Here is a 19,084-nt window from a genome sequence, read left to right on the forward strand (position 1 = left end):
AAGAAACTGCCAAAACTGTTTTCTAAAACAGTCAAATCACACTAAAATGTCCTTTGATAGATGACTGGATAAAGGAAAAATGGTGCACACATTCAACAGAATACTACGCAGTCGTAAGAAAAGATGAAATACTGTCATTTGCAACAACATGGATAGATCTTGAGAATGTCATACTAGCGAAATAATTCAGACAGGAAAAGTTAAGAAACATATGATTTCACTCATATGTAAAATATAAAAATGAAAACAATAAATGAACAAGCAAGACAAACAAACAAAAACTCAGAGGACAGTATGGTGGTTCCCAAAAGGGAAGGGGGATGCAAGGTGATAGTAAAAGGTAAAAGGAGTCAAATATATGGTGATGGAAGGAGATCTGACTTTGGACAGTATACACACAATGCAATATACAGATGATGTATTACAGAATTGTACACTTGAATCCTATGTAATTTTATTAACCACTAGAGGCCCAGCGCACAAAATCATGCAGGTAGGGTCCCTAGGCCTAGCCTCCATCTTCTGCCCGTTCACCAGTCCCCAGGCTGAACACCACCTCTGCTGCAGGGCTGTCAAGCCATTGGGATCACCAGCTCATCCCCAGCTGCTGGGGGCTCAGGCCTGCGGGAAAGCGGGCACCGGCGACTTCACTTCCATGTGCATGCACTGGGCCAGCCACTGTAGGAATGTGCTGCCCGCTGGGAGCCGGTCACATGGGAGCTGCCTCTGCCACCGCTGCTGGGGCTTGAGGCACTGATGGAAGCTGCAGGGCGCGCCCGTGACCTACCCGCCCCGGCGTGAGGCCCCGAGCGGGCAGTGTGTTCCATCAGCAGCTGGCCTGGCGCACGCTCATGGAGGCGAAGTCGCTGGCGCCTGCTTTCCCGCAGGCCTGAGCCCCCGAGCAGCCGGGGATGAGCTGGTGATCCCAACGGCCTGACAGCCAGCCCGGTCCTCTCGCCACCCACCCAGATTCCCCCGTTCACCATTGCTGATCCATCACAGACGGGGGCAGGGACCAAGAGGTCAGCTGTTCGGCCCACTTGCCAGTCCCCAGTCCCACCTCGCCCCACTTGCGGGCCCGTGGGGAGGGACTGAGAGGTGGTCAATGGCACCTCATGGTGACCGGTCGTTTGGTCGTCACAGACACTGGCTTTTTATATATATAGATTGTTAGCCCCAATAAATTTAATTAAAAATAAAATAAAATGGTTCTATCATTTAGAACTCAGAGTTCTTTGAGAGAGTTCCAGTGACTCCACATCCTTGACACTATTTGACAAAGTCAGTCTCTTAAATTTTAGCAATTCAAGTGGGTGTGTTGTAGTGTCTTATTTGGTTTTAATTTGCATTTCCTTGATGACTAAGGTGTTGAGCATCTTTCTGTATGTACATCGGCATTCTTATATTTTCTTTTGTGAAATTTCTGTTCAAATCTTTCCCCTATTTAAAAAAAGTTTGTCTTATTATTGGGCTAAAAAAATTCTTCACATATTCTTGATAGAAGTCTTTTGCTTTACAAAGAATTTCTGCCAAACTATGACATGCCTTTTCATTTTCCTGCTTTTTTTTTTTAAAAAAAAGAGCATAAGTTTTTAATTTTGATAGTGTCTAAATTAACAATTTTTCCTGATTTTTTTGTGCTTTTTGAATCCTATTTAAAACATTTTACCTAAGTCAAAGTCAATTAAGATTTTTCTCCTATGCTTTCTCCTAGAAGTTCCAACGTTTTAGTTCTTAATTTTAGTTGTATAACCTATTTTTAGTTAAATTTTGTATACTGTATGCAATAAGGGGTGTACTTATTTTGTGTGGGGGGAAAGTGGGAGCAAGATATGGAAATCTACTTGTTCTAGCAACATCTGTTGTAAAGATTATCATTTCTTAACCAGTTTCCCTTGCTAGCTTTGTCAAAAATCAATTGACAATATTTACGTATGGCCTTATTTCTAGACTTTCTTATTCTCTTCCTTTCACCTATATTTCTACTTTGAATACAATACCACAATGTCTTGGTTAATAAGTCTTAAAATCGGGTAGTATAAGTCCTCCAACTTTGTTCTTTTTCTAAATTTTTCTGACTATTCTAGGTCCTTTGAATTTCCATATATATTTTAGGATTAGCTTAATTATTATTTTAAAAAAGTATGTCAAAACTTTGATTGGGATAGCACAGAATGTATAGATCAATTTGAGTCCATGTCCAATAGCATTTCTGTCCATTTGATTTCTCCTCTTTTTTTAAAAAAATATATTTTATTGATTTCAGAGAGGAAGGGAAAGGGAGAGATAGAAACCTCAATGTTGGGAGAGAATCATTGGCTGCCTCCTGCACGCCCCCACTGGGGATGGAGCCCACAATCCAGGCATGTGCCCTTGACCAGAATCGAACCTGGGACCCTTCAGTCCGCAGTCCGATGCTCTATCCGCTCAGCTAAACCGGTTACGGCTGATTTCTCTTCTTTAATTGCTCTCAGCAATGTTTTGTTGCTTTCAACATATGGTTATTGCACATCTTTCTTCAAATTTATCCCTGAGGGCTTTATTTTATGCTTTTGTATATGGTGTTTAAAGTTTTTCTATTTCTGATAATTGTTACTATAGAAAAATATAATTAAATTTATATGTTGATCTTGTATCCTGTAACATTGCCAAATTTACTTTTTAGTTCTGGTAAACTTTTTGAAGAGTCCTTATGTTATTGTACATAAACAATGATGTTCTCTATAAAGAAAAGTACATCTTCAAGTAACATGTTGACGAAGCTTAAAACAGGACTCTTCAATTTCCCACTCTCAGCCTTTATGCTAAATTATGATAACTGTGAATGTTTAAGATTGTCAATTTCTATACATGTTATAAAACACAGAATATAGCCCTAGCCAGTGTGGCTCAGTTGGTTAAGCATTGTCCCATGCACCAAAAGGTTGCCGGTTTGATTCCCAGTCAGGGCACATGCCCAGGTTGCAGACTCACTCTCCAGAGTTGATGTTTCTCTCCCTTCCCCACTCCCTCCTTCCTTCTTTCTAAAATAAGCAATAAAAAAAACACAGAATAAATTATTTAAACTTCAAAGCCAGTTATATTTTAAGGGAATTTTTAAAAGATAAGTATTTTATATATAATACTATTTTAGCCATTTCTTGTGCTCTCCATCTCCTTGTGTAGATCCAAATCTCTAAGTAGTGTCATTTTCCTCCTGCCTGAAGAGCTTCTTTTTAACATGGCCGCAAGTAGAAGTTTTGCTTGTTGCTTTTTAACAAACTCAGGGCCACGGTCTGTAGTCACACAAGTAATAAATACACTGTATAACCTCAGAACACAATGAAAATTCACTTCTCTCTTTATGCCTACCTACATTTGCGTAAAATGGTATCCCTAATCACATTGACTATTTATACTGAGCTTGTGGTCAATCAACCTCACATTTGGGTAAGAATAGTAACACAATTGACAATTCCTAATTTATAAATGTTATGATCTCATTGTTTGGCATTTGGATAAGCCTTCTGATCAAATCAATATCATAAATGATTAGTTGGTTTCCATAACATAATTGAAGCATAATGCATACAGTAAGCAATTAAAAATACTCAAGTGCCATTTATAACAGTTCTTATGGGAAGACACTATAGAAATTCTAACCAGAGATTCCAAGAACATATTCCCTCATTTGTTAGTTTAGCGTATACAAGCATATGGAAGAGGGTGGGAGATTAATGGTCAAGATTATAAAATTTCAGATGGGGATGAGATAGATACTAACTTGTAAAGTGTATGTTAACATTGCACCAGATCTCATTTTACCCATCTAAAGGTATATTACAAAGGATCCCTACCTATAGTTAATATAAAGCCTGACCTATGATGATAGCAAAATGAAATGTACTTACTCATCCAACTCCTCTTCTTCAGTTTTAGAACTATCAGCATAGAGGTACTTGCTCATGTCCACAGGTCTTATATTTTTTCTTTTTGTTGATTGGGGAGGAGAATCCTTTATAGTTTCAAAGGTTTCTGGTTCACCAAATGGGTTTAAATACTGTGGAGTTTGCATCTCTTTGAAGAGATTATAGCTGTTATTATAAAAAGATTCTTCTGGTTTTTTAGGTGATACTGTTTCAGTGGTTGGTTCTATAAAACAATAGCAACAGATGAATTAAGTCCAATTAATTCTATCTGACATTTTCTCACATTTTTAATGCTTTCAAAAATACTCAATATTGAATGGAACTGAAAGAGGCAAAGTACTAGCACATTTTGGAGGGGCTAGATTCAGAAGGTGTAATATCTAAGATCTTTGTCTACTTTTCCAGGAATGGTAAACCCCAAAATGTCATCTTTGGAATGCCTTTGAAGTCTCTAATAATATTATATAAATGACAATTTTGGAAATTTTAACTTTCTTAAAGGAATAATATTTTATTATTGCCTATTTTATTTCCATAAACTAGCTTGCCATCTCAAACTGATACATAATAAGTTTCTGCTTTTAAAAGACCATAAAATGGATTAAATTTTGAAATGGTCTTTGGTTAGTTATACAAGCAAAAACCACTTAGGGAACTGAAGCACAGAATATCATGAATATAAGAAAACTGAAGCTGTAAAAGCAAATAATAATACACCATCTTAACAACTGTAACACATTTTTATCTTCCCCAAATACTTTTTTTTTTTTTACTGCAAGTAGCAAGTTTTTAATCCATAACATTAATTCTAGAAAGAGATGTATATTTAAAGAGAAATACTAGTTGTCACATTTTTTCTTAGCTCTATCAACATGAGTAAAGATTCTGAGTCAGGCTGGCTAACCTCTCCTATATAGAAATATGGTATCACATGATATCTGCTATTCCTTTCTATTCCTCAGAAAATAGGCGTACATATATTTAGAACTTATTCTATTTTGAAATGGAAAGCTCAAATACTGATGTCTCAAAATATCTTGTTAATATTTTTAAAATTCGATATACTCAGATGTATATAATAATCAAGGAGAAGCTGTATAGTCGAAAGAAGACCCTTGATTAGGAATCTTAGCTCTAACTCCATCTCCATTTACCTAGAGTTCTTGTTCAAATCACTTAATTCCCCTGGGCCTCAGCTTCCTAATCTATGAAAGTACGCAGCTGAAATAGATCACCTCTAAGATTTATTGTAACTTTTAAGATTTAAAATATGTTCTTAATATAACTAGCTCACAAAATAAAATACAATTAATTTAAACTTACTAGTTTAGAATCTGATAAGAAGGGAGAAAGTAAAGGAAAAGAGTGGATTATTAAATAATATTGCTCTAACAGAGTGAATCCTGAAGTTAAAACCTCATTTTCACCATGACTAGTGGCAGCAAAATTCTTTACAGCTCAGGAAGATTTCCTAAGAGCAGTCTAAAAGATGCAAATAGTGATTAGTCATTCTTACATTTACTTTGAGAAAACAGAGTTTAATTAAACAGAAGTCTCACTGCTTCAACAGCTCTTTGCTAGGCTTTAAGAGATCAAAACTACTTGATAAGAAAAAAGACCCAGAAAAAATACCTGGGTTTATTACTCCCAATTATGCTGTATGTATGACAACAGTGGTTTCAGTCTTCTTTCTGCTCCTTTATTCACATGCACAACTTACTGTAACCACTGACTAATTCTCAGCCAGAGACATGGAGTAGGAGGTAGAGGGATTCCTCAAACTCTCTGCGAATGAGGGTGGAGGAGTTGTCTAGAGGGAGAAGCCACCCCACCACATCAATATCAGTATGTGCCACAACTTGACCTTACTTTGGTCAGGCTGCTAAACTAACGAAACTTTACCATATGCCAGCTAGGTAAAATACTTGTTCATACTCTAGAATTTTAAAAATCAGCACAAAATAAGAAAAACAGGCAATAGCTACTCCTATTTTCTACTCCTGTTTATAAGAAATTTGTCTTTTAAGGGAACTCTTGAGTATCTGCTTTAGGAAACCTTATAATTTTTCCAGTAAGAGACAGAACAATGTTATCTCTAACAACAGAGCTTTACTATTTGATCAAATTAACAGACATTTAAAAATAAGCCCCTTCCCCCCAGCAGGTGTGGCTCAGTGGATGAGCACTGACTCATAAACCAGGAAGCCAGGGCACATGTAAGGTTGGGGGCTCAGTCCCCAGTAGGGGGCATGTAGGAAGCAGCCCATCAATGATTCATTCTCTCATTCTCATATTCTCTTTCTCTTTCTCTCTCTCTCTCTCTCTCTCTCTCTCTCTCTCTCTCTCTCTCTCTCAGAAACCAATAAAAATATATTTTAAAAATTAGAAATAAATAAATAAATTCCCCAAGTACATGTCTATGTAAGACTTTCTTTTTTCTTTAAAAATTCAATTGAAGCTACCCAGAATTGCCGATCACCTGCAAGTGGTACTGAACACAATAACATTATCATTAGGGACAAAAATTACTTTATGAGTCTTCCTGCCATTACCATTCAAGAGAATTTGACTATATAAAGACTCTAAAAGTACAGAAAAAAAACTTGTTACCTTCTGAGTCAGGATCTTCAAATGGATTTAATCCTGTTACATCAGGATCACCAAATGGATTTAAATTCACAGTGGCCAAATCCTTTTCTGCTTCATCCAAAAAGTTAAGTTTGTTGATAAGCTCTGAAAATAAACATATGTGTTAGTTCACTATGGTTACAGTAAAGCATAATTTCAATCATTCATGAAATTTTTGAATTATAAAAATTCACACTAATAATACCTGTAAATAATAAGACATAGCATTTTACCAGTGGCAGAATGCCATTCAAGTATTTTGTAGTATACCAACATTTTCATATGAAATAAAACATATACATATTAATTTGAAAATTGTATCAGATAATGAACTAGAGAAACTTTCTTTTTTTTTTTTTAAATATATTTTATTGATTTTTTACAGAGAGGAAGGGAGAGGGATAGAGAGTCAGAAACATCGATGAAAGAGAGACACCGACCAGCCGCCTCCTGCACACTCCCCACTGGGGACGCGCCCGCAAACAAGGCACATGCCCTTGACCGGAATCGAACCCGGGACCCTCCAGTCCGCAGGCTGACGCTCTATCCACTGAGCCAAACCGGTTTCGGCGAGAAACTTTCATCTGAATTTAATTTTATTTAATGAAAAAGTACTGACAGATTTTTAGTAAAACATCCTTCACTCCTAAATATAAATAATTCAAATGGGTTTAATCTAAGAAACTATTTTTTAAAAGTAAAAGTTATAATATATACAGTAGCTGAAGAAGTATGGCCATATTACATGACCAATTTTTATAAGATGTTCTAAAATCACTACCTAATGAGAATCTTGATATAAGGCTTTGCTAAAGATGGAAAGTTCTGTTATGTTGTTGCCTGTTGGTGTACTACAAATTACCAAAGAAAACATCCAAGGAAAAGCACGAAGACAAAACTGACAGCTAAGTATAGGCAGAAGTCAAGAGGTAGCAGGTCACAGTAAATAAAGGCAGTCAGAAGCAGAAAGAAAGGAAGAAAGCTCTTAGACCTTCAGAGGAACTGGCTGATTTAGCTGAAGGCATATTTGCTTGCTTTATGCAGTCATCTTGATCTTCATCTAAGCTGCTCAGAGCATTCAATTGGTTTACAATTTCTGTAAACAGAAGCCAGTCGAGACAAATGTAAGGTAAGGTCATTTAATTAAAGAGCTGTAGAAGCATGCTGTTACTCAAAAAGACAGAGAGGGGATGTTTGGTTATCAAGGGAATACATTCAAAGAATGTTATTTTGATGAACTTTAACAGAAGCATTTAACTTAAAGTTATGTTGTACCATTAAAGATAGGAAACAGTTTATTGTCAAAACTTATATTAGTAATATAAGAACTATGTTAATAAACACAAAACAAAGATAATAACCCAAGAGAATGGCAATGGCTTTCAGCAACCACATTTTGCATTTGTAAAATAGTGTTTTAAATGCATATTTTAAAAACAATAAAAAGTATCCTCTACTAACACACAAAAAAACATATGTATATACATATAATATTATTTATAATATTACAAATTTAAACTAAAGATTTTTAGATTACATCTACATGAATAATGAACATAATAAGCACTTATTCATGTTCTAGGGTTTAAAAATCAGCACAAAATAAGAGAAAGGCAATAGCTACTATTTTCTATTCCTTTTTCTAAGGAATTTGTCTTTTAAGGGAATTCTTGAGTATTTGTTTTAGGGAACCTTATAATTTATCCAATAAGAGACAGAACAAAAAAGACAGGGATAGATAGAAAAATCTTAAAATAAAAATTCATATTTTATGTGAATAAAATTTTTACATGAATTACACAGACAATTCTCTGTATATGAGATTATAACTCATTGGGTGAAAAAGTGCCCACTAGAGTATTCTAATTAATTCTTGCTGTTTCCAAAGTTAAAACCTGGGAATAATTTAGGTAATTAGGACAAACCAAACCGATCCAGATCATTCAAATGGGAAAGAAAGAAAATAATTAGAAATAGAAAAAAGTTGTAAATTCAGCATTAAAAATGTTATTACCATTGTAAATCTAACTGTACGTTATAAATTTTATTTGACCCAAGTAACACAATACACAGTGTAATAAGGTTGCCCTTCATCCCATTTGGTAGTTGTTCGACAAATATTTATTTACCACGCTGTGTCAAGTACTATGCTTGATACACAAGGATGAAAAAAAGCAGATATGGTATTGTCCTTGTGGAATTTACCTTCTGTAAAGATAGAAATTAATATTGAAACAGACAATAAATGACTACTAGATATTAGATGGTCAGAAACGTGTTATTTTTTAGATCTCTGAGCTAAATACATGTGAAAAGTTGACAAAGTTATTTCCCTGTTGGAATGAAAACATATTTTTGCATGAATAAAATTGCTTGAGATAGCAAAAGTAAACCACAGAAAATAAGGAGTAAACACAATACCAACTAAACTCTTCATTTGAATTTGAATAAGAGATGAATAGTCAGACTCTTCTTCCATTTTATTCTGCCAATAGTTTTAAACTCCACTCTGACTCAAACCAGCCTAGCAAATTTCTCAGTAGGTAGAATTCATTCATCCCCTACCTCCAACTACCACATTTAGGTACAATGTGGGCATTTATTTAAATACTATTAAGGTGACTCTATTGCATTGTAATTTTTAGGAAAATATAATAGAGTCAAAGATCAGTGTTAAGTGATTACCAGCACATATTGATTTATTTTCACTCATTACTAGTTATGTATTTTTAAAAATTTGCAAATGGTTTGTCTTTAACATTGAAAATATGAAAAAATGTTAATAATATCTAATATTTATTGAGCAGTAGGAAGGACTTTACATATGTTATCAGAATTAATTCTCATAAATATCCTGAGGTATTCTTTGAATATCCACATTTTATCACATATGTTAGTATCATTTACATTATATCCCCAAATGTACACTTAGTTAAAACATTTAAAAATAATGCCCAAAGATTTTCAGTTTATTACACATTTTTATTATTTTATATTCTTAGTTGTAATCTCAATGAAAGTAGAAATCAATAATTTATTTAAACATATTATATAATGAGCATTATAGGGAATACTGAAGAAACATTAGACTTGGTCCTTACATTCAGATCATTAATACTGTTCTATAGTTTTAGGTACAATGTGGCCATTTATTTAAATACTATTAAGATGACCTTATTACATGACTAAATTATTTACGTTTTAATTTGGGGGGATGTTTAGAGTATTTCCTAAACTGATTACTTTCAGTAATATCTAAAAACAATAACCATTTCCTCATTAACTAATCCAAAGTAATTTCTTCTTTCCATTCACTTCACTAAGTTTTCCTTCCTATCCTAGTTTTACCTATTCATAACTTACTTAAATCCTAGAACTTCTGCTTCTACAACTTTCATTCATATTAACAGGGGAAAGGTCATTTTAATAATCTATACCAATGTTCCCTTTATTTGGTATGCAAACAAATGTTAATCCAAATCATAACAAGAAGCAAACTCCAAAGAAATACCATTTATCTATCTAATAAACATTTATTAAGTACCTATTAAATGCCTGTAATAGTACCTGCTCTCATGACTGTATATGTTTTAGGGACAGAGAGACAAGTAAAGCAATACACCGTGTATGATAAATATGATACATGTTATGATTGAGATATGCTTCATAGGCTATGTGAAACTAGGAGAGAGACTTTGAGGTCAGGAATACCTTCTGAACTTACTCAGATGTGAGCTAAATTAGACAAACAGACATTACTATTAAAATAAAAAAGAAAATGGAGGGCACTGCAAATAAGAACATGACATATTTGTGGAACTGCAAGCTGTTTGCGGCTTAAGATGCCAGAGATGGGGAATGGAATAAAATAAGGCTGACGAATGTTCTTATCAAAGTTCTTGTGGCCAAACTAAAGAATGTAAACTTTACTTTGACAGCTCTGGGAATCCATTGAAAGATCAAATGCACATTTTAGAAACATCAGTCCAGGCTCAACACGGTGGCATCATTGGAAAAAAAAACAGCATAGGAAGCAAAGGTAAGTAGTTCAGCATCACTACTCCATGAGGAGAGGCACACAATAAATATTGCTAACTAAAGAATAAGAAGAAACATTTGATAGTTAGTTTGACACAGGGCATGGGGAAAGGAATCAAGGATAATTTCCAGGTTTTTATCTTGGGTGATTTTGTGACTAGTAGTTCTAGCACGGCATGGGGGCTATTCGGTTTGGCCATACCTACCTACAGGTGGCTCTCATGGAAATAATTCAATTGGCAGTTGTATACGTGGGCATAATTTTGTTATATATTTCTCCTTTTAAAAAAGTATTTTCCTGTTTCTTACAAATTTTCCACAGTCAATATTTTTCACATTTATAATCAGGGGCGAAAGTTAAATAAATGAAAAGGAGATTTACAACAAAAATTTATTCCCAGATTTTTATTTTTTTAAGTGGGACGCTTTCCCAGTAATATACTAGCCTGACACCCCCCCGCCCCCCGCCAAAAAATATTCCTTGGACCAATCTATATGTATAAAAAGCTAATATGCAAAGTGTCCCCTTGGGAGTTCAACTGGGAGATCTGGAGTTCGATTGCTCACTATGATGTGTGCTGACCACCAGGAAGTGGCGCAGAAGGAAGGCAGGCCCCGACTGGCAGCTGGCAGCCGGCACCCAGGGAAGGGAGGCTCCAGCTGGCAGCTGGGGAAGGGAGGCTCCGGCCGGCAGCCGGAAGGCCCTGGTCGGCCCTCATCACCGGCCAGGCTAGGGACGCTACCCATGTACATATTTCATGCACTGGTCCTCTAGTATACTTATATAATACTTTATTACTTTGTAAAGCAGTATTTTGCCAAAAATTTACATGTTTGAAAAATGCTAATAATGCTATGTGATAGCACAAATTTCTACCCTATTCTTCTCAAGCTGAGCAATAAACCCATACTAAGCACATTCAGTTATCGTAACAGTGTGTCAATCTGAACTTGTTTCAACAGTGGTGAGAATGAGAAGGAAAACTAAATTAGGGGCAGGCAATCGAAGCAAAGGGTTAAGAAATTTGAGACTCTTCTTTACTGTTAGGAAGGCAAAAGAAGATAGAAATTGACCACCAGAAATTATCACACTGAATAAAAAATGGGGGAGGGGGCAGTGGCACAAAGAGTGGGGGGCTTTTCCCTTTAGGAAAGTCAGTAGCTGAGTTAACAAAATAATAAGTTGCCTAAAACGATAAGATACCTGCAAATCTTGCATGTTCGTCATTCTTCTCTTCAAAGTATAACAAAATTCAGTACAAGGATATCTCATTTTAAGATGGTAACATTTCAACTTCCTGGCAGAAATTGAGATTCAAAAGATGTTACTTTTTCCACAGGCTTTAGCCCAGTGATGGTGAACCTATGACACGCGTGTCAGAGGTGACACACGGACTCATTTTTTTGGTTGATTTTTCTTTGTTAAATGGCATTTAAATATCCTATCTAATAATAGACAAACATGGTAATTAACCGTAGCTCCCACACGCTTCCCATTGGCTAATCAGGGCGACATGCAAATTAACTGACAACCAAGATGGCGGCTGGCAGCCAGGCAAGCTGAAGTGAACAGGAGACTTGCTTGCTCCAGTGATGGAGGAAGCCAAGGTTCCCCGCCTGCCGCTGCTGGCCTCTGAGCTGCACTCTAAGAAACAATGTTGCAATTATAGAAGCTAAACAAACCCCAGATTCCTGCTTTCAGCCAGGGAGGCCTCAGAGCTGGAGCTGCAACAGTGTTTCAATTATAGAAGCCAAACGAACCCAGATACCTGCTTTCAGCAGCCGAGATCTCAGAGCTGGAGCCGAAACTCAGAGCTAAAGCCGGCTCTCAGTTCCAGTGTCAGCCATAGAAGGTAAATAAATCCCAGAATAAAAAAAAAAAGAAAAAGAAAAAAAGGAGAGGTTGAGAGCTTCAGTCACCCGCCAGCCTAAAAATGGCCCTCAGCCCCTCACCCAGACTGGCCAGGCACCCCAGTGGGGACCCCCACCCTGAAGGGGGTGTGACCAGCTGCAAACAGCCATCAGCCCCTCATCCAGGCTGGCCAGGTACCCAAGCGGGACCCTCACCCTGATCCAGGACACCCTTCAGGACAAACCAGCTGGCCCCCACCCGTGCACCAGGCCTCTATCCTATATAGTAAAAGGGTAATATGCAAACTGACCCTAACAGCAGAAAGACTGGGAATGACTGGTCACTATGACACACATTGACCACCAGAGGGCAGACGCTCAAGGCAGGAGCTGCCCTCTGGTGGTCAGAGCGCTCTCACATGGGAGGAGCTCTGCTCAGCCACAAGCCAGGCTGATGGCTGCCAGTACAGCGGTGGTGGTGGGAGCTTCTCCTGCCTCCTCAGCAGCGCTAAGGATGTCCGACTGCAGTTTAGGCCTGCTCCCCGCTGGCAAATGGACATCCCCTGAGGGCTGCCAGGCTGCCAGAGGGATGTCTGATTGCCATCTTAGGCCCAATCCCCCGGGGAGTGGGCCTAAGCCAGCAGGTGGTCATCCCCTGAGGGGTCCCAGACTGCAAGAGGGCACAGGATGGGCTAAGGGACCTCCCCCTCTCCCCCCCCAAGTGCACAAATTTTTGTGCACCGGGCCTCTAGTATAAAATAAATATCAAAAATATAAGTCTTTGTTTTACTATGGTTGCAAATATCAAAAAATTTCTATATGTGACACGGCACCAGAGTTAAGTTAGGGTTTTTCAAAATGCCGACACGCCGAGCTCAAAAGGTTCACCATCACTGCTTTAGCCCATAAACATTTTCTTAAAATGTGTTTTTATTGATTATAGAGGGAGAGAGAAGGAGGGGGAGAGAGAGAGAGAAAAAAAAAAAACATCAATGTGAGAGAGAAACATTGATTGGTTGCCTCCTGTATGCACCCCGCCTGGGGATTGAACCCACAACCTGGATATTTGCTCTGACCAGGAATCAAACCAGGGACCTTCTGAAGGTAATTAAAGAAGACCTTAATAAATGAAGAAAGATTCTTTGTTCACATTTAGGTCTATAATCTATCTTGAGTTAATGTCTGGGTATGCTGTGAAGTATGAATTGGGGCTCATTTTTTTCCACAAGGACATCTGGATGTTTTAGCATCAATTGTTGAAAATACTTTCTTTTCTTCACTGAATTATACTGTACTTTTGTTGAAAATCAATTGCCAAATATGTTTGGGTTTTTCAGGACTCTCTGTTTTTTTCCATTAATCTGTTATATGCCAATACCACACTATCTTAATTATCATAGCTTTAAGTAAATCTTAAAGAAAATCTTGATGTAAGGTAGTAGAATAATAATTCTTCTCTTTTTCAAGATTATTTTGGTTATTCAAGTTGCATTTCCAAATATATTTTAGAATCAGCTTTTCAATTTTTATTTTTTTAAAAAGCCTGGTAGGAATATTAATGGCATTGAGTTAAATTTTAGATCAATATGTGTACAAATGACATCTTAACAATATTGCCTTCTAATATGTGAACAAATAATTTCTCTCCATTTATTAATTTCTCTCATTAATTACTTTTAGTAATGTATTATAGTTTTTCACATCTTTTATTTCTAAGAAGGCTATGTTATGTTTAGCCTCCATTACAAATGTAATTATTTTGTTAATTCCATTTTCCAAATGTTAGTTGTTCATATATAAAAATACATATTTTCCTACATTGATCTTGTGTCCTGTGCTGGGCTAGGATTTCCAGAATAATGTTGAATATAAGAAGCGAGAGCAAATATCCTTGCCTTGTTTCCAATCTTAGGAGGAAAGTGTTCAGGGTTTCACCATTAGGTATGATGTTAGCTGCAGCTTTCCACAGATGCTTTTATCAAAATGAAGATAATTCCCTTATAATAAAACTTTGCTGAGAAACTTGGTATTGAATTTTGTCAAATGTTCCTTTGAGATAATTATATGGTTTTACTCCTTCTATTAATATGGTTAAACCAATCTTGCATTCCTAGGACAAATCCTCAGCAAATACTTATTGGTACTTAAAATATTATTTGTCTCCTGGTTCCTACCCTAAGTAAATATTGGAGAGCTTCTAACTTCTTCAGATTTCACTTCCATTCTGACTCTGTGAAATGGGCTCTCAGTATTTGCAGAATTCTAAGTCCTGATTGGGATGTCAGAGAATGTTCAGCTGTCGTTAGTAAAAACAAAGCAGCATTACAGTTTAAGAGTGAAACAGAAAGTAGGATAAATATATAATCTGTATCTTCTGCCACTTCTATTCTCTGAGGTGACACATATTTGAGATCTGAACACTCGGATGAGATATTCTTGCTGACTCCAGTCTCTTATTCTAGGTCTCAAAATCCTTTAAAAAGGAGGTAGCTGTGGTGCCTTAGCCTTTTAGCTCAAAAAATCAGAAATAACCCCATCTCTCTGTTTCTACCCTACTTTCCACCTAACAAACAGATGAAGTAGTCCAGAAATTCTCATTCTTTACACAGATCTCCAGAATATGTTGCCTTTTTAAAACTTTATAGAGTCGACAATAATCCTATGGCTTTGCTTATGAGTCTCCCAGGTACTGCAGGGTATATGCTCAGGTAAAAACCAGAAGCAAATTAATGGATGTATTCTCCGACCACAGTCCCAAGTTTATTCTAAGGAACCTTCAAATGAAAGGAGGGAGGGCTACTTATGGTCATTCACAGCCTTAGTAAGTAGGACATTTAATCTCAGAGGGCTGAGTCATACCATAATCAACTCTAGCTCCTCAAATATGAACTGTAATCTCTTCTACTACAACCTATACTATAAGATTATGTTCCTTGAAGGTAGCCAGTATATCACTCTCTCTTCCTCCCCCCAAATTAACTTTACCAACTAAAAGAAAAAGATGAACAAACAACAGGCACATTACTTATGGTAAAAATGAATCCTGATTTATAAATTGCATCAGGATGGGAGGACTCTAAATGGAAGGCCATAGTTTCAGCTTCTCTGATTATAGAGACTAATAACTGGGCATGTCCCTTATGCGGACCTGAGAAATTATGCTTATCAAACTGTTACAAACGATATCAGCTCTTGAACAGCATAAAGATTCTAAGGTAATCCATGACGTAACTATGTGGCTCTTGTCCCCTTGTACTCAAGTTATCATGTGAGTACAGAATAGCATGTGGTCAAAGAATAGCATGTGGGCTGCTGTGAGGACCCCAGTAAAAGATGAATGCTCTGCTGTCATGGTGTTTCCTGTCCAATATCCTTCAGTGGTTCCCAATCTCTGGCCCTTTAAATAGAGTTCCTCATTTTGTGACCCAACCATAAAATTATTTTCATTGCTACTTCATAACTGTAATGTTGCTACTGTTATGAATCATAATGTAAATATCTGATATGCAGGATGGTCTTAGGCGACCCCTGTGAAAGGTTCGTTCAATCGCCAAAGGGGTCGCGACCCATAGGTTGAGAACCGCTGTAAGTGAATCTAATGCAAGTTTGACCTATTCAGGTCATGAGAGTCTGAATGTGTGGTGAAGCCTGCAGAGAATATTTGGTGATCTCTGCAACAACTACAGATATAACAGGGAAGCAAGTGTCTGATAATATCTGGTTTCCCTGATAATGTTTTGTTATAAACTGTTTCAGTTAAACCTGATTTTCTGAGCTGTATTCAATAGGACTTTGACATTTATGCAGGAGTCTTTCTCTTTCTCTTCTTGTTTGTTCAAATATTCAACACGCTTACCAATGATGATCATATTACCAAAGTTTGGTTCAAGCACTGTGAGGTTGCTGTATAGATGGAGGTACAGATTATTTTGAAACCATAAACAATTTCTAATACAGGCTACAGTGTTATAAAATTTCATATAATTATGAAAGTAAACTTTTCATTAAAAGGCTTTGTTTCTTTAACACCAAGGTCTATCACTCCCACTATATTTCAGTGATTTTTCCAATTGCCATTCAAAATTCCCTTGCCCATTCACTGGTGCTACACTTCTGTAGAATGCAGCTATACATGTAGCATCAATAAAAGCTTCCTACCTAAGAGCCAGTCCCAAAATGTTTACAGTTAGCTGTGAATTCTGCCTCAGACAGAAAAGGGTAGAGACACTTGATTAGTCCAAGTAGAGATACAATGAATTTACTTTTCTTTTAGAAAAGACTGTAATTTCAGAAGACATATTATGTTAATTTACTACTGCCTTATAGCAATGTTCGATAAGAAATCACTGACTACATGAATAGCCTCTAGGTGTCAATCTAAGAGATACACAAAATAATTGTAACAATCTGTTTCTTCAAGAAGGTTGCAACTTAGTTGGGTAATAATATACCTATATAATTTTATTGATATAATGTGATTGCATTTTTTATGTATTTACATTGCAATATAAAGATATAATATTGGAAGAATCTAAAGTAATCATTCCTTCCTTTTAAAAAACTGTGTCAACAATTTCAGAGGAGAAAGGATGAGTGACTGTAAGCTGTGCTTTAAGTTATTGCCACTTTAGCTGGTAAATAAAAATACCCATACTTTATTTGTACCATGTTTACAAAACATTTGTTTTGTTTACTTCAGCTATTATTTTAACAGTACTGCTGTTAATTTTGTAATATATTTATTATCTTAAAACTAATTTACTCAAACATTTTTATAGTAGTAGTGCTGATGCTTAACAAAATAATTCTTGAAAGTAAATAACTTTGAAATGGAATTTGCATGTGCTAAAAAAATGCAACTTAGGACACCAAACAACTGCCATGAAATGCTATGCTATTAAGTGACTGTACTCTGAAAATATAATAGAAAATACAGATGGAAAAAATGCAACATCAAAGCAAAAATTTATTACAATAATTATGATTTACTTAGAATGTGCATCTAATCACCCATGATCCCCATCTATCTTTGCTCCTTCAACACACATTTTACATTCATTACTTTGGAAAACTAGTCTTGAACTATTTAAGGTTTGAATTATGTGACTCCTCCTGATCCCATTCCTTCCATAAAATGGGACCACACTAACCTGTATAAGGTAGTACATGATTAAAGGTAAAAATGAATTCAATAAGATAATATGCCAGAGTTATCAATATGGGCTACAATAGGAGGGAAGCCCCAATTCATTTACTTATGACCTTTCAGTTAACATATATTAAATTCTCAATATGTTCTAGACAATGTGCTAGAAGCTAGAGATGAAAAAAGGATTAGAACATAGTATTTCATAAAATACGGAAAAGAAATATACTGTATAAATAATGATAACATTCCAAAGAAATATTGAATCATCACAAGTTATATTAAACCAATTTTTTCAATTAGGACTGAAGAATTTTAGACTATCTAAAAAGAAGTTACTCCTTTGGCAGAAATTTTAAAAAATAAGGTATATTTAGGGGCGTTGCCATTTTTTGATTGGATTGTTTATCTTCTTCCTTTTGTTAAGTTGTATGAGTTCCCTGTAAATGTTGGAGATTAAACCCTTATCAGAGATAACATTGGCAAATACGTTCTCCCATGAAGTGGGCTTTCTTGTTGTTTTGTTGATGGTTTCTTCTACTGTGCAGAAGCTTTTTATTTTGAAATAAAAATAAAACTAGTCCCCAGTTTCCATTACCCTAGGAGCTGTATCAGTGAAGATATTGCTACGGCATATGTCTGAGATTTTGCTGCCTACGGATTCCTCTAAGATGTTTATGGTTTCCCAAAACTAGAACCACCAATTAGAAAGGATAGATGCACACCTATGTTCATAGCAGCACAATTTACAATAGCTAAGATTTGGAAACAGCCTAAGTGCCCATTAGCAGATGAGTGGATTAAAAAACTGTGGTACATCTACACAATGGAATACTACGCTGCTGTAAAAGGAAGGAACTCCTACCATTTGCAACAGCATGAATGGAACTGGAGAGCATTATGCTAAGTGAAATAAGTCAGTTGGAGAAAGATAAATATCACATGATCTCACTCATTTGTGGAATATAATGAACAACATAAACTGATGAACAAAAACAGATCCAGAGACAGAGAAGCATCAATCAAACCGTCAAACCTCAGAGGGAAGGCAGGGAAGGTGGGGGGAAAGGGGAGAGATTAACCAAAGGACTTGTATGCATGCATATAAGCCTAACCAATGGACACAGACACTAGGGCAGTGGTGGCGAACCTATGACACGCATGTCAGAGGTGACATGTGAACTCATTTTTTTGGTGGATTTTTCTTTGTTAAATGGCATTTAAATATATAAAGTAAATATCAAAAATATGTCTTTGTTTTACTATGGTTGCAAATATCAAAAAATGTTTCTATATGTGACACGGCACCAGAGTTAAGTTAGGGTTTTTCAAAATGCTGACACGCCGAGCTCAAAAGGTTCACCATCACTGCACTAGGGGGTTGAGGGCACATGTGTGGGGTGGGGTGGGGGGGCACTGGGGGGATAAGGACACATATGTAATACCTTAATCAATGAAGAAAAGAAATTTTAAATAGTAAGGTATGCCCTAACCGGTTTGGCTCAGTGGATAG

General features: G+C 36.4%; 1 protein-coding gene across 14 annotated transcripts in view; it reads right to left on the bottom strand.

Annotated features, from left to right (window-relative positions):
- EHBP1 (EH domain binding protein 1) overlaps positions 1-19,084 on the bottom strand; it is a 326,529-nt gene that overhangs the window by 186,858 nt on the left and 120,587 nt on the right. For 10 of the 14 annotated variants that reach the window (XM_059659691.1, XM_059659690.1, XM_059659693.1 and 7 more), the window contains exons 8-10: positions 7,528-7,632; positions 6,519-6,641; positions 3,891-4,131 (exon numbers count right to left, since the gene is read on the bottom strand). In XM_059659691.1, coding sequence (XP_059515674.1) covers positions 3,891-4,131; positions 6,519-6,641; positions 7,528-7,632 — 469 coding nt within the window. The remainder of the gene's footprint in view (positions 1-3,890; positions 4,132-6,518; positions 6,642-7,527; positions 7,633-19,084) is intronic. The other 4 variants (XM_059659697.1, XM_059659702.1, XM_059659699.1 and 1 more) reach the window with 1 other exon arrangement.

The sequence above is a fragment of the Myotis daubentonii genome, chromosome 12 (assembly GCF_963259705.1).
Source record: "Myotis daubentonii chromosome 12, mMyoDau2.1, whole genome shotgun sequence".
Lineage (NCBI taxonomy): Eukaryota > Metazoa > Chordata > Mammalia > Chiroptera > Vespertilionidae > Myotis > Myotis daubentonii.